We start from the raw sequence: 15,809 nt of genomic DNA, 5'->3' as shown, positions 1-15,809 counted from the left end.
TGAGACAGGAAGAGGAAACAGTATTCTGTACAGCTGAAGGCAGAAGAGAACAAGAAGAGTGTGACTATTAAAGAGAAAAGGATCAGCAAGAACTTCACACAGTTTCCTGAATGTTTTTGTCATGTGTCACAGGACATTGCAGAGATTGGCTGATGACTCCTTAATTCAACTTATAAGACTAGTGACCATCCGAAGTCCCCAAAGAGAAGGATGGTACTAAGCAAACAACAAGAGGTAAACAAATGAGTATGTTGATAATATGTGTGCAGATGTATTTGTCCATATTGTGTGTGCCTGTATGGGGATGTGTGTGTATATTTGTTATACATGTTAAGTATACACACTGTTATGTATACCATTTTTAAAAGCATTTAATGGATGTAGGAGCATGAATCCCATTCAATTTTCAAAATATATATGATATACTCAATGCTAGCATTCATTTATATCCCACTCAAAGGCAACTGAAGTTTGACCAACAGACCCCAACAACACATAACCTCAGTCCAAGGAGGAAACTACATTTTTTTGCTGGATACACTTGGAAAACATAAATCAAATGTTATATCCACACACAAATACACATGCATTCACACATACTTCTATAAACCTATGCATATAAAAACCACATTTTCTTATGTATGTATTTACAAGGCATACATTTACACTGACATGGTAGTTATTTGGAAAGGCAGCTTTCACAGAGCTGGAAGCAATTGTAAATAAAAAACAGTTTGAAGAAAAAATGTCATCAGAAAAATATGAATAATAGCTAGGAAGTATTTCACAACATATTGCATACTCAAGATGAAAAGCTGCACCGATTCAAAAACTAACCTGGCTTAGGAAGGGAAATAGAGAGCAACAGTAAATGAGAAATGAAAAAAATGGGAAGTGAATGATAGCAGATACAAATAATGAGTTGTAGAAACTGCTGTGGAAAACAAAAGAATACAAGGAGATAGACACAGACAGCTAAGGTCCTAAGAAGGCAGTATTTTAAGATCTATTAAAAACAGAAAAAATAATTCCCAAACACTTAATTGCTAGAGAGAAATGGCAGAATTGTCTAAGATAATCAGAAAAGACAAATACTCTATTCCATATCAAGGCAAAGGTACACAAGAAAGTCCTATCATCTAATGACACAATTCTTTTCATTTCAACACAAGTTAAGGAGAATGTTAAATGATCTGAGGATAAACATTTTTGAATCAGCAGTCCAGATATATTACATTTAAAAGTTTTAAGAGAGGAGGGATCCCATCTGAACTACAGGCGTTGCTTTTAGTAATTCTTGAGTGCTATGGTTCTCTTTGGTTCCAGAAAGACCAAAGTACAAAAGATGACTGCCAGCTTTACCAGAAAAGCAGTAAGTGAAAAATACTTGACGGTTATGATGAGTAATCAGTTGAACCAGGGCTCTATTGTAATGGTAAGGTTACAAGACAAATATAAGTCTTAGACATGCGATAAAACTGCTAGACAGAAAGCTGTACATGCAGGCAGAAAAGAATATAACTACTGGAAGACACTAGCTCCTTATTGTCATGTAAGTAGATTTGTTTCTATACTACAGCTAACACCAAATGTACCAGTACAATCAGAGCCTATGTTGATTTGTGCCTGACAAGGGTATAGTCTATAAAATATAAGTGGATATATGTATGCAAAATATATGGAGAGCCAGTTTTCTTCTTTGATCTGTGATACATAAAATGGTTAACTGAGGATCAATTTAGTGTTATTTTAAACTATCATTTATATAACATAGCTAACTAAGGATCAGTTTAATGTTATTTTAAGCTCTCAGTTATGATCCTGCATACCCTCAGCCACAATGCTGAAAGACCACTGAATGTAACATAAACAAAACAGAGAAATTATGTGCATTCTGTAAAACAGAGTACAGAAGTGCTAGAAATATTTCAAGTACTTGAAACTCACTAGAGTATTTGCTTAACATACTACCTATATTTTTCCAAACTTTCCCTCATGTACTACAAAAAGCCTTCTTCATGTATGCCTGTAAAAAGCCCCACCGTTTTTATAAAGTTTTATTAACTTTTCACCTGATTTCTTGGATGTTTGCTGTTCTGATGCTTGACTGAATTGTGACTGATTAGATGAAAGCTTGATTTTGTTGCTACTGGAACATGAGGCTGCTTTTTGGCTTGGCTCCTGAGGGTCTAATCCTACCCCTTCCATTTGGAGGTATTCTGTTTCGGTAAACTGTGAAAGCACGTTGGTCTTTGCATTTCTTTCTTCTCCATTTTTTTCAGTGCCTTCTGTTCCATTTACTCCATCAAACACTCCTTCATCTGCTGGTTTAACAAGAGGACTTAAGACTATCTAAGGCACAATACTCAGTAATTTCAGAAATTGTAACTGATAATAAAATGAATGTCAAAATGACCACATAGCCTAGATTAAAAAATGCCTGCGGTAACTCACTCATTTTCTGAAAACATTTTAACATAATAAATCTTTTATCCACTATTCACTGTACATTCATGTACTGAGATTGAATCCAAAACAATTCAAAGATTCTTTTGTGAAAATATGACCTTTATTGATTCTTTGGTAGTAAAAAAAATAAGGTACTTAAGAATTTCATTCTAATTATTGTAATGACCATCGTGACCATTTTGGTAAATACAGTGGGGACTTGGATATAAAACAGCCCCCAAAAATACAAAGCAAAAATTACTAACTTGTTAATCTGCCATAGGGGACTGTACTACAACACATTCCATGTGTCTGCTATTTATTATGGCAAAATACATTCTCTGGAGACCAACAGCTGGGTTTTTTTAATAAAATACACAGAATGCTTACAACAAACTCATAAAATAATTATTTTCAAACAAAACATGGCACCTGTTTTCTGGAAGGTTTCTTTCTGCATATTTTCCACAGTCTGAAATGAGTAAGGAGACTTTCTGTCTGCATTAACACCAAAATGCAAATCTGCTTTTGAGTTGGTCTCCTGAAGATACTCTTTCTTTTGTCTAATTTGAATTGCGTCCTTTTCATAGAGTTGTAAAGCTATAGGCTCAATCTCTAAACTACTAGCCTTTTCAGTTGCAAGGTAACATCCTTCAACACTTTCTTCTCCATTAAGCAGGATCCTCCCTCCTTTCTCTGGCTGTAGAGCCCTTTGTTCAGTGGTGCTCAGTACACCACTGGTAGAATTATAAGGACTTCCAGAAACACTTTCTCCATTAGTAGTTGCTAAAAGCTCATGTGCTAACAGTGTTTCTGCATTTGGTTTAGGTGTCTGTTCAGTGCAGCTGGTTCCATCTTCAGACATATCAGTATAAACGTTTTGCATGTCATTTACAATAGTCTGTTGCAGTATGTCCACGGTGTTTGAAGCTGTAAGATTTGCACACGGTGGTTCTGAATCACCTGACCGTAAGGAAATCTGTTCAAACAAAGGCAAAGAGAGTTTAACTTAAGAGTCAATCCATTAATTTTGTTTCTATCAACATCTGATTTAACTTGATTTGTCAAGTTTTGCAAAGAATTAATTCATTCTGAAGGTGTTCTCATATTGGTATTTAGATTTCTGTCACTTGAACTACTAGTGTTACTCTGCTTGATACTCTGTTGATCACTGTCCTAACTCTTGACTTTCTATTGTAACTTCAAAACAGATACATTGTGAGAGGAAATCAAAGCAAGTAAGTATTGACTGAGAATACAGTTCTGTTAAATCAGTAGTCTGAGAATGTCATACAGACACTTTTTCTGGTGATCTCCTCCCCTTTTACAACAGAAGTTGCTGAGCTTCCACCAGTTCTGCCCTTCTGTAAATGGACTTTCACTGTTAGGACTGTTGAATTCATGGTTCCTGTTGCAATTCTGTCTGACTTAGCTCAGTTTTCCTACAACATTACCTGGGATGCAGCAATTACGATTAAGAAACAGCAACACTGTGGCCCATTTCATTAGGTCCAGCATGAAGGAAATACTTTTTTGTAATTTAACTGTTCCTTGGTTTGTAAGTGGACCTAAACATGAGGTTCATCTAACATGAGATTATTTCTGTAGAGTTTTACTCTTGGCTGTTGCCTCTGCTATAAGAATAGCAGATCTATTTGTCTTTTTGGGACTTGTATTTTTTTTTCATTTGGTTTTCTGCCTTCCAAATCCTGAAGAACTTTATTTTTTGTATACTTCACCAAATTTGTTTTACTGCTTTGCTCATTTTTAGCAAAACTTCCATTGATGCTTTAGTATTATCATGTTGAACTGTGCCATCTGCATTAAATTATATCTACAAAACAGGCCATATACTGAATTTCATTTTCTGATAAATTGCTTTATTATATACTAAAAGAAAACTGTGCTATTATAAAATTAACTGATTTCCTCTGCCTGTGCAGCTTTTTAAGACAGCAGGACAAAGAAATTAAGGAACTAAGAAATACGTGTATAGAAATGTAAAACTTAATGAGTGAAATTCAATGATAAATACTACTGAAGTGCTTTACACTTTTATTTATTTATGAAAATTGAACTGGTTTTGAATTAGTGCTCTGCCTTTAAAGAATTAAAACTACACTGCTTCTGTGGTCATATACCAGATCTACAGTTTCGCATTTCTAGCAAACCTGTCTGCAATGATTCTAGGAAATTATAAAGAAAAGGAAATAACACAGCAAAACCATGCAGAATTAACTCATGGCAAAATCACAATAAAACTGCTCCAAAGGCCAATGACTAACTAGAATTATCCTGTTGATTACTTTGTATCTGGAGATAGAACCAGAACACAAACACTGCAGCAACTCACACAACCACTGAAATCAACAGTTACACAGCCATGGTAACAGGTTTTCCCAATTAAAAGTTCACAACACCTTCTACTTGGAAAATATCCTTCATCAATCAACTAATGTTTTAAAGTGTAATCTCAGACTATACACCATGGATGCTGTTATAGTGTAACGTTTCTAAGGACACTGTAGACTGCACTACTGTGAGTAACAGGAACAGTTACCGTAACTATGTAAAACTTCAAGGAACAAGAATAAAGTGTGTGTGCACACTGCATTTTATGTTTCAGATATCACTGTTCAAAGGGGAGAAAACGAGAGGGTGACAGTGCAGCTTTTAATGCCAAAAGCTGTTGTGCTATATGCAAACAAACTATGATCCAAGTGACTGATCACGGTGTCTTGTCTCCATGTGAGGCACTAGGCTCCCACATCTTACTGAGATCTCACAGCATAACTGTGGAACCCCTGTGCAAGACAGTGGCTCCCTAACCCTTTCCTATTGAAACTGAATACAACCTCCTACATAAAAGCAAGAGGCAGCTACCCTACTGCTCAATATCTTGCAGTTTCAGTCAGGTTTCTGCAAGTACAAAGATGTACCGATATACCATGCTTGTTGTAAATTACCTCTACAGCACTTGCAAAAACTCAGCAAGAAGCACTGTCCGTGAGAGGCAGCTGATTGTCTCTGTCTTGCATCTTCATGAGGCTGCAACCTATCCCAAGTACCAGTAAGGATTAGCAACTGCTTGCCAAAGAATTGGTGTAATATTGAGTATCACACTGTTTCAGTCCCTCCTGGGTATGACGCATCTAGTACATTATGTGCTGATTTTGAAACATATTTCAGAAATAGTTGTCTGCTTTGGTTTCCTGAAGACTGCTAGCAAGCCCTCAATAGTTCAGCATCAAATTAACATCAAGATTCTTTGTAAAGATATACCTGGTGCAGGTTTGTATCCTCCACACTTTGAGTATGTAACATATTCTTTGAATCACCTCCACCTGAAATGAAAATGGAAGACAGAAAGAAATTAGAATTGAAGAGAGACCATAATTCTCTACATACATACCACCTTGTGTCCACAACCTTGTGTATAACAGTACTTACCACATTTAGCTATCCAGAAAAATTATCAAGCCGTAAGAGTTTTATTAGAATCTAAAAAATATCAACATATAAAACATATATTAAAATCCTGGAGGCTGATCTTTGTTGCAGATGGCATCTTGTGCAAACCAGGACAGGTGAGACTTCCAGATTTTTTTAAAGATTAGTGACCTGAGCAATTATTTTTAAAACTTAAGAGGAGTTACTACATCTCCCTAACTTCTAACAGGCTTCCCTGATCCCCAAGAGACTTTTCTGAAGCCAGTGATGGTGTGATGATAGCCTAGCTTACATTTTTTCCTGTACAGTGTTCTTGGGCAGGGAAAGGGATGGAATCACTAAAGCCAAGTCATTGGTGTTAAAACTGGCAGGGATATTCCCCAGCATCAATTCAGTACCTTGCTAGTGGTTTGTTTTAGCTTTCCAGCTACCCTCTCTGCTGGCAAAATGGCATAAAGAGAGTATAGCAGCTACCTAGATCTTACCCAAGATATTAATTACTTACTTAATCCATGCAACTCTATGCATTTATTTCTGGCCAAATCTAGACTAGCTACACCATATTGAAAAAAATCTAGCTCATGACCCTTTGTTATTTTGTACTGCAATATGAACCCCAACCCCAGCCCTAAGATTCACCCAACAACCCACAGTGGAACCAGACTTAAATTTAACAGGCATTTCATAGCATGGCAACTCTTTCTCCACCACTTCAGGGAATCTGGCATGTCAGATGTTAATGCTAGCCTTAGGATCACTGTTAGTCCACTGTATCCTGCCAGTCTTAGTCCTGAATTAAGCCCAATGGCCCAGCTGTTGAGCACTGATTAAGCGAAACCTTAATCCAAACAATAATTTTGAATATATTTTTAGCCCGCCAATCTTTGTAAGGCTCAGAATATCTAGATGACCTTTGGTGGCTGCAGACCTAACCTCTAATCATGGGACCTCCCAAACACAGCAGTTGCTGTCACGCTAATCTCATACAGTACCATTAACCTTGATTTCACTCACACTTGAAGTCAGTAACTCGGGCTTCAAATTTGCTGCCCTGACTCTAAACCTCGACCTGCTGGCCACACTTCTCTTGATGCAGCCCAGGATATGGTTGGTTTTCTGGGCTGTGAGCACACACTGCTGGCTCATGTCCAGCTTTTCATCCACTGGTACCACCAAGTCCTTCTCCGCAGGGCTGCTCTCAATCCCTTCATCCCCCAGCCTGTATTGATACTGGGGGTTACCCCAACCCAGGTGCAGGACCTTGCACTTGACCTTGTTGAACCTTCTGAGGTTCACATGGACCCACTTCTCAAGCTTGTCCAGGTCCCTCTGGATGGCATCCTGTCCCTCAGGCGTGTCAACTGCACCACTCAGCTTGGTGTCATCTGCAAATTTGCTGAGGGTGTACTCGATCCCACTGTCTATGCCATTGATGATGATATTAGACAGTACTGGTCCCAGTACAGACCCCTGAATGACACCACTTGTCACTGATCTCCATCCAGACATTGAGCCATTAACCACTACCCTCTCAATGCAACCATCAAACCAATTCCTCATCCACTGAACAGTCCACCCATCAAATCCATCTCTCTCCAATTTAGAGAGAAGGAGTTGTGGGGGACTGTGTCAAAGGCCTTACAGAAGTCCATATAGATGACATCTGTAGCTCTTCCTTTGTCAACTGATGTAGTCACTCCATCACAGAAGGCCACTAGGATGGTCAGGCAGAACTTGCCCTTGGTGAAGCCATGCTGGCTGTCTAAAGTCACCTCCCTGTCCTCCATGCGCCTCAGCACAGCTTCTAGGAGGATCTGTTCCATGATCTTCCCAGGTACAGAGGTGAGGCTGACAGATCTCCTTTCTGCCCTTTTTAAAAATGGGTGCAATGTTTCCCTTTTTCCAGTCACTGAGGAATTCACCTGACTGCCGTGACTTTTCAAATATCATGGAGAGTGGCTTGGCAACTACATCTGCCAATTCCCTCAGGACTCTGGGATGCATCTTTTCAGGTCCTGTAGACTTATGTACTGCGTACATTCAGGTTCCTCAGGTAGTCACAAACCTGATCTTCTCTTACTGGGGGAGGGACTTTGCTCCTCCAGTCCCTGTCTTGCAGTCCATCCACTCAAAGAGGTGTGGGAAGCAAGGTTGCCAGTGAAGACTAAGGCCAAAAAGTTGTTGAGTACCTCAAGTCTTCTCCTCATCCATTGTTACTAGTTTGCCAGTTGTGTTCATTGGAGTGGGTACATCTTCTTTGACCTTCTTTTCCTGGCTGACATACCCACAGAAGCCCTTATCATTCTTTGCATCCCTTGCCAAGTTCAGCTCTAGCCACACTTTGGTCTTCCTGACCCCATCCCTACACAACTGGGCAGCATCCCTATACTCTTCCCAGGAATCCTGTCCCTGCTCCCACTGCCTGTGCATTTCCTTCTTGCCCTTCACTTTGACCAGCAGGTCTTGACCCATGCATACTGGTTTCTCGCCTTCCTTCTCTGATGTCTTACACCTGAGGACCAAGAGGTCTGGCGCTCTATGGAAAGCATCCTTAAAGATCACCGTTCCCTTGTCCTGAGGGCAGTTTCCCAGGGGGTCCTATTGATTAACTCCTTGAACAGCTGCAACTTTGCTTTTCTAAAATTCAGGATCCTGACTCTACTCTTCACCTGACCCACATCCCTTGGGACTGCAAACTCCATCAATCCATGATCACTGCAGCCCAGACTGCCTCCAATCTTGACATCACCGATTAGCTCACTTGTGTTGGTGACCATCAGATCCAGTATTGCATCCCCTCTGGTAGGGCTGTCTATTACCTGGCTTAAGAAGTTATCCTCAATGCACTCCAGGAGTCTCCTGGATTGCCTACAGTTTGCTGTGCTACTTTTTCTGCAGATGCCTGGGTGGTTGAAGTCCCCCAGCAGCGTGACAGCCTGTGAGCACAATGTGTCCTGTAGCTGGAATATGAAGGCTTTGCCAATAGGCTCCCCTTGATCAGGTGGCCTGTAGTAGACACCAGCTATGAGGTTCCCTTTGTTGCCTCAGTCTCTAATTCTTACACATAAGCTTTCAATCTGCTTGTGGCTGTTCTTCAGAGACAGCTCTTCACAATCTATCCATTTCTTGAGAGAGGGCAACCCTTCCACCCCTCCTTCCTTACCTGTCCCTTCTGAACAGCCTGTACCATCCACAGCCACACTCCAGTCACTGGAATCCCACCAAGTTTCAGTAATGGCAACAAAGTCATAGCTTTCTAGCAGCATGGTGGCTTCCAGCTCCTCCTGTTTGTTGCCCATGCTGGGTGCATTGGTGTAGAGGTACTTCAGCTGGGCTGTTGGCCATGTCACCTTTTCAGATGAACACACCTTAATTCCTTTGAGGTATTTCCCTGGTGTTTCCCTGATGGCTCCTACTACCTCAGGAGCCCCTGGCTCATCTCCGTAAGACTTCAGGCATGCTCCAGTGTACCCAGCATGTCTCAGAGCAATAGGCTGAGAGCCCTGTCGTGGTTTGAGCCCAGAGGGCAACTGAGCACCATGCAGCTGCTCACCCACCCCTTCCCACTCAGGAATGGGAAGGACAAAATAAAGCAAAAGGCTCAGGAATCGAGAAAAGGACAGGGAGGGGTGACTCACCCATTACAGTCATGGGCAAAAGACAGGCTCCTTAGGGGAAGAAAAAAACCCATCAATTTAATTCAAACACTAACAACAACAACACTACTTAACAGACAGAGTAGGACAGTGAGAAGCATTACCACATCTTAAAAACACCTTCCGCCATCCCTCCCTTTTTCCCCAGGCTCAGTTTTGCTCCAGATTTCTCTACCTTCTCCCCCTCAGCAGCACAGGGGGGCAGGGAATGGGGTTATGGTCAGACTCGCTGCTCCTTCCTCCTCAGGTGGAGGAATCTTCACATTCTTCCCCTGCTCCAGTGTGACATCCCTCTCACGGGAAACAGTCCTCCACAAACTTTCTCTGACTTAAGTCCCTTCCATGGGACGCAACTCTTCCCAAGATGCTCCAGCATGGGTCCCTCCCACATGTTGCAGTCCTCCCAGCACCGAACTATAACAGTGGGGGTTTCTTCCCATAAAGTCCTGGCATTCTTCAGGTGCAGTCACCTGTGCCAGTATGGGGTCCTCCACAGGCTGCTCCACCAATGACCTCCATGGGTGCAGGGGCACAGCCTGCCCTCTCACCCCAGTCTGCAAGGGGGTCTCTGCTCCAGTGCACCTCCCCCCGCTTCCTCCTCCTTTTTTCCACTGACCTCTGTGTTTGCATAGGTGGCCTCCTCACAACTCCTCCTCACAGCTCCTACTCCTCCTGCCAAGTTCCCCTTCTTAAACATGTTATCAGAGGTGCAGCCACCATTGCTAATTGGCTCAGCCTTGGCACAAAGGCAGGTCTGACTTGGAGCTGAGGGAGCTTCAAGAAGCTTCTTACAGGGGCCACCGCTGTGGCTCCCTCCCTCGCTACCAAAAATCCCCACCACACACATAAACCCATCACAGGCCCTCACTAGCACTCCATCCCTCTAACCTTGGTGTGTCATCCCACAGCTTGTCACAGCCAAGCCTGATATTATCCCCCTCCCCCTTCAAGTCTAGTTTAAAGCTCTGTCAATGAGCCCCTCTAGTTCGTGAGCAAAGAACCTCCTCCCCCTTTTGAAAAAGCTGAACCCCATCCAACCCCAGTAGGCCTGACTGTAGACCATCCCATTATCGAAAAATGCAAAATTGTGGTGGTGACACCAGCCACAGAACCATGCATTAATAGACTGGGTCTGTCTGTTTCTTCCAACGTTGCTGTCCACAACTGGAAGGATAGAGGCAAAAATTACCTGTGTGCCAGATTCCTTTACCAGCTGTCCCAAGGCCCTGAAGTCTCTTCTGATTGCCCTTGGACTAAAGTTGCATCTTCATCACCACCCACATGGATGAGCAATAATGGATAACAGTCCGAGGGCTGCGGACTCCTTCCAGAAACATGCCACACAGCCCACATAGGCCTATGGTGTCCAACAGTCCTAATTCTAACTCTAATCAAGGCTTACCTTGTGGCACTTCTTTGTACCTGCCCCTGACCAAGCAGCCTCTTCTGAACCTTAGTTCCTAAGGCTGTACAAGATCCAACACTTGCCTTAGCCAAAATATTCACCTACCAACCTCTTGCAAACTCACTAGCTATTACCTATTGTAATAGCTACCCTAGTCCCAGACCTAACACTAGCAGTTAAGGCTTGGCAACCCATAAGATGTAGATCTAATCCTAGATCCTTCATTTTTAATCTTACAGATCCTTCAAAATTCAGCCTCTATGCCAGTTTAGAACCAAATTTTATCCCTGACTCTAAGCCACACCTCAACTACCAGCAAGTCCAGCCATGCCCCATCTTACATTTAGATAAGCAACAACTATTGTGCTTCACACTTTCATTTCAAATTTAAAGGTAGCTTCAGCCCAGGAAAAAGCTGGACATCATTATCTTTTATACATATGCCAATGTACAGCAACTGTGCTGGGTAAGGAGTGCTCACTGGTACTTGGACATCAGACAGCAAAGCCCATGGAATTACTAGCAACAATTAAGGAAATATAGTGCAACAGATGTCCTGAATTTCTGCATTCAGTGGTGATATGTCAGAATAATTCTCTCCTACCTGATAGTGAATTTCTTCTGGATTTTGCTAAATAGCTTTTAAGCAGTTTCCTCATAGACAGGTCAGAAACTTCTTTGAATGCACATCTTCCCATCTCATCTTTTAATAAGGGATCAGCTCCATACCAAAGTAATAACTCTGCCACCTAAAAAAATAAGTTTTTCACATTGTTTCTTTTTTGACAGTATTTTCCATACTCCTTCCTCATACAGGCTTCTCTCTCTTATACTCCACAACATGATCAACTAAAACCAAATCTAAGGTCTATGACAAATTATTGCTCTCTATTCTAGTTAATATACCCCAAACAATCCCCTAGATGCACCACTATCCTATAGTCTTATTATTTTCATTTTTATAAATTCATTCCAGTTATTAACCTGATGTCATTAAGCCAAGGTCTCCCAAAATATTGGGTAGGATTCATCCCCCCCATAGCTCTTAATTGGTGGAAAATAACAGGTGATTTTAGGCTATAAATTGGCTTATCGATTTAGGAAAAGATAAATTGTGTTCTTGGTGTGTCTATTGTGACTGCAGAGGGAAGCTTTGACAGGTATTTCAAATGCACAACATACACCTAGTCAAATGAAACTCACTCAGATGGGCCTACCAACATTATGATTTCTATACAATAATTCTATAATTCAATAATTCTATACAAATATTCTATAAATATAAAGTCTGATTCTGTTGCTACTCAAGAAATTATCACTTTAGCAAAATGTTCCATGTACCTCTGCAGAATACTTTGTCAAGACATGAGAAAATTACAATCTGATTATTTTCTTTCTGTGGGTAACCCTGCAATCTTATTCCAGCACTAGTGTGGTTTTACTTGCACCTCTGCCTTTCTCTCTTCAGCATGTTATCAGTTCAGACTGATAACTCACATCCTTCACCCATGTGTTTAAAGTACCTCATTACTTCTAATCACATTGCTGCTGAGAAAATTGCTACTGAAGTTTTCTCAGTTCATACATTCTACTAACAACAGAGCAAATAAAAAAGGTTTTAATTCACAGCAAAAACCCTCTTGGGCTCAACATGTTGTCCCAAACCTATGGATTTTTCCAATGATAAATTCTTCCTTAATGAGATCTTTACTACACATCACACTTGCATGCAGTCCCCCTTAACCGTACTATTAGGAAGTCTTTTGTATAATTATCATTCTTCTGAAATAAGAAATCAATTTTGCCGTATCACAAGCGCAGACAGGGATAAAGCAGTCAAGAGGTGTGCTCCAATCTACAATAATAACTTCACACAGAGAAGGTAGCTTTGAAATAAAGAGATTCAAATACCATGTTACCAAAAGTCGTATTACTGAATCATTATCACTATTTTGTTGCTCATCAGAAGCAACAAAAATAAAGTCTTGACAGACCACTGCAGTGATACAACTATACCATTCCTGAGTAAATACAGCGCTACCCTGTGGATATACCAGCTCACATGACTCTAACACAGCTCTGTGCTGAACAATGTTGGTGTGCCCCAAGTGACCTAGCTGAGATCATTGTTCTCTCAATAACATTCAAGTTGCTGAGCCCTAAATATTACTTGTGGAGATGCAGAGTCCTTCATGCATATCCATGGACATGGTGTCTTAGGTACTTTCACAGAACTCAGATTTCATGAATCTGCAAGTGTGATCCACAAGCTCAAAACCAACCTTGGGGCTATCAAGTCTCAGAGAAAATTATTAACCAAAAGCCTACCCTTCCTCTTTCCTCCAGGGAGACTTGGGGAGAAGCACATTAAGTCTTCTCTCAGTTGTGAAACAGAAAGAGAGCAAATATTTAGGGACAAAACTTATTACACCCCACAAAAAAATTTTAAAAATCTTGGAAATCAATAAATGTTAGGCAGCATATGTGCACTTCTAGAGAAAGAAACAGGAAGCAGGTAAAAGGGACATACAGAACTCCTACATAAATCTGGGCCACCCTAGGAACATGCACAAACAGACAGGCAGAGGCAACCACTGCCTGACTGAAAGAGGATCCACAATTCAGACATAGGCTTATGAAACCACAGTATTTGGCACAAAACTTAGAATTAATTCACAATGACTATTCAGTTGACTTTCTGTTTAAGACCATACAAAATATAAAGTAATGACTTCATAACTCTCCATGCTATGTGTTAATACACAAAAAAATGCCTGTGTGCAGCTGTCACTACACACCATACATGCATGTGTACTAAATCATAAAACAGTCATTAAAACTCCGTAAGACTGCTCAGGTCATAAATTATTCTGCAAGACGATTACAAAATATGTGAAACTAGTAGTATTAAACAGTAGCAATCTACTCCTCAGTACTTCAGCCACTATCCCAAACAGTTAGAAAAAGAATTAATTTCTGCTTTTGGACAAATCTTGTAAATCATGGAATGGTCTGAACAGAAATTGGGCACAAAGGACTTCCAAGCTCCTGAATTTACCCATAATCTGAAAAGACCAGCCACATGTAAAAAGATTATGTGACCTTCTGGACCCAACCACAATAATTTCTATTCCTAAACCATAATTTTTGTTCATTTTGGAATATACCTTATAGTGGCCTTCTTCAACTGCATCTTGCAATGGTGTTATTTGTTCATTTCCTCTAGCATTAACATCAGCTCCTGCTTTCAAAAGCTCATTTGCTATTCCATAAAAGCCTTTCACACTTGCTTTATGTAGTGCAGTCCAGCCTACGAAAAAGAAATTATTTCACATCTGGGTGAAATAATTCATAAAAATTTATCTCAGTTTTAGGTTGTCTATTTGATAAGTACTTCAGAGAGTATACTGAAAAGGTAAAAACTGATGCATTTTACAATAACTTGCATGAAGAAATGTTTATGAAAAGGTCACAAGGGTTGGGAGAGCTCATTCTTTTGTAAAAATTTGCACTTACTGAAGAACCAGGTGCCGCTGTAACAATGTTAGTTTTAGATTTTATAGTTCTGTCATGAAAGATGAGAATAAAAATTATTCCACCCCCATCTTCATAATTTCTCTCTGAATAAAATGTATATGCTGTTTTAAGAAAAAGACAATTTTTCATGGCACTCTTATTTACATAGCCGTGCTGAAGAGGGAAAGTCAGAAAGAAGAGACAGAATACAGACCTGGAGTCTTTACTGTCAAACAAAAATTGTTTTTAACACTATCCAAGAATGGTTCAAGTGTCCAAAGCAAGCAATGAAAAAAAATCTTACTAAAATTCTATATCCATTCCCAGCTATATGGAATAAACCAAGATATATGATCTTCATGACCCACAGAACAATGCTACTCCATGAAGGAGGTGTTGAGGAAAAATAAAAGATGGAATGTAAGCCTTTGAACTGGGTTTAGCATAGCCTTGCATCAGCTCCTTAAAACATTCGTTATGTGACAGTTTTTTGTATGCTGAGAAAAGGGAAAAAGACAGAGGATCTTCCATTTCCTATCTTCCAGCTCTTAAACCAGCATGCCCTCCGGAATATCATTTTGATGGACAGCCTTACTCTTCAACCATCTCCCATTCTCAGAAGGTTGTCTCAACCTAATTCACATACTAATATGAGACTGTTCTTATTGAGACTGTTCTGCTTCCATTAACCAAAATTATCTTCTTTTCATTGAAAAGAGAAACTCTTGAGGCTCTCTTATACATCACCCAATCCAGAATATTGTATACTTGTATAGAATTGGGTTTATTATGGGCACAGGATGTTGCATCAGGTTGTCCAAAAATTTTGTGCTACTAGGCTTTATCTCCGAACGCCTGAAACTCAACTAAGTTTTAACTACATTGCCTAATGTTGACAGTACTTCAAGATGAATGTTATTTAACAGTATCACCTGTAAAACATTTTACTTGCATTTTATAGAGCCTATTTCACTAAGAAACTCTAGTAACTCCATATTCTGGAGCAAAACCTTGAAATCTGTTAAGGGGAGGATAAAAAAAGGTTAACTTAGGGGAAAGGACCTATTTCTCTCTCAGTAAAAAGTATCCTCTGATATACTAATAAGCCCCTGAAAAATTGAACCTGCAACATGTTCAGCTGATGATCATTCGAGTTTAGCAACATGATCCTCCAAGGACACCGTGCATGCTCCAGACCAAGGAGAAACACAAGCCTCATTGCAACTGTTTTGCAGCTGCCTCAAGACACTGTGAATTAAGACTCAATCTGAAAGCACAGATAGTATCTCTACCATGCTGTTCCTATCCTACATGCTGATGTCCAGGAAATAAAA

General features: G+C 40.3%; 1 protein-coding gene across 1 annotated transcript in view; it reads right to left on the bottom strand.

The window, feature by feature from the left end:
- The window catches only part of ANKRD31 (ankyrin repeat domain 31), a 71,465-nt gene that overhangs the window by 32,699 nt on the left and 22,957 nt on the right, over positions 1-15,809 (bottom strand). Inside the window, exons 10-14 of the mRNA XM_074857007.1 lie at positions 14,127-14,269; positions 11,564-11,708; positions 5,731-5,792; positions 2,881-3,427; positions 2,073-2,324 (exon numbers count right to left, since the gene is read on the bottom strand). Coding sequence (XP_074713108.1) covers positions 2,073-2,324; positions 2,881-3,427; positions 5,731-5,792; positions 11,564-11,708; positions 14,127-14,269 — 1,149 coding nt within the window. The remainder of the gene's footprint in view (positions 1-2,072; positions 2,325-2,880; positions 3,428-5,730; positions 5,793-11,563; positions 11,709-14,126; positions 14,270-15,809) is intronic.

Source organism: Strix uralensis, chromosome Z (assembly GCF_047716275.1).
Source record: "Strix uralensis isolate ZFMK-TIS-50842 chromosome Z, bStrUra1, whole genome shotgun sequence".
Lineage (NCBI taxonomy): Eukaryota > Metazoa > Chordata > Aves > Strigiformes > Strigidae > Strix > Strix uralensis.
The sequence above is the reverse complement of the archived record's forward strand: the minus strand, read 5'-3'. Positions and strand labels throughout refer to the sequence as shown.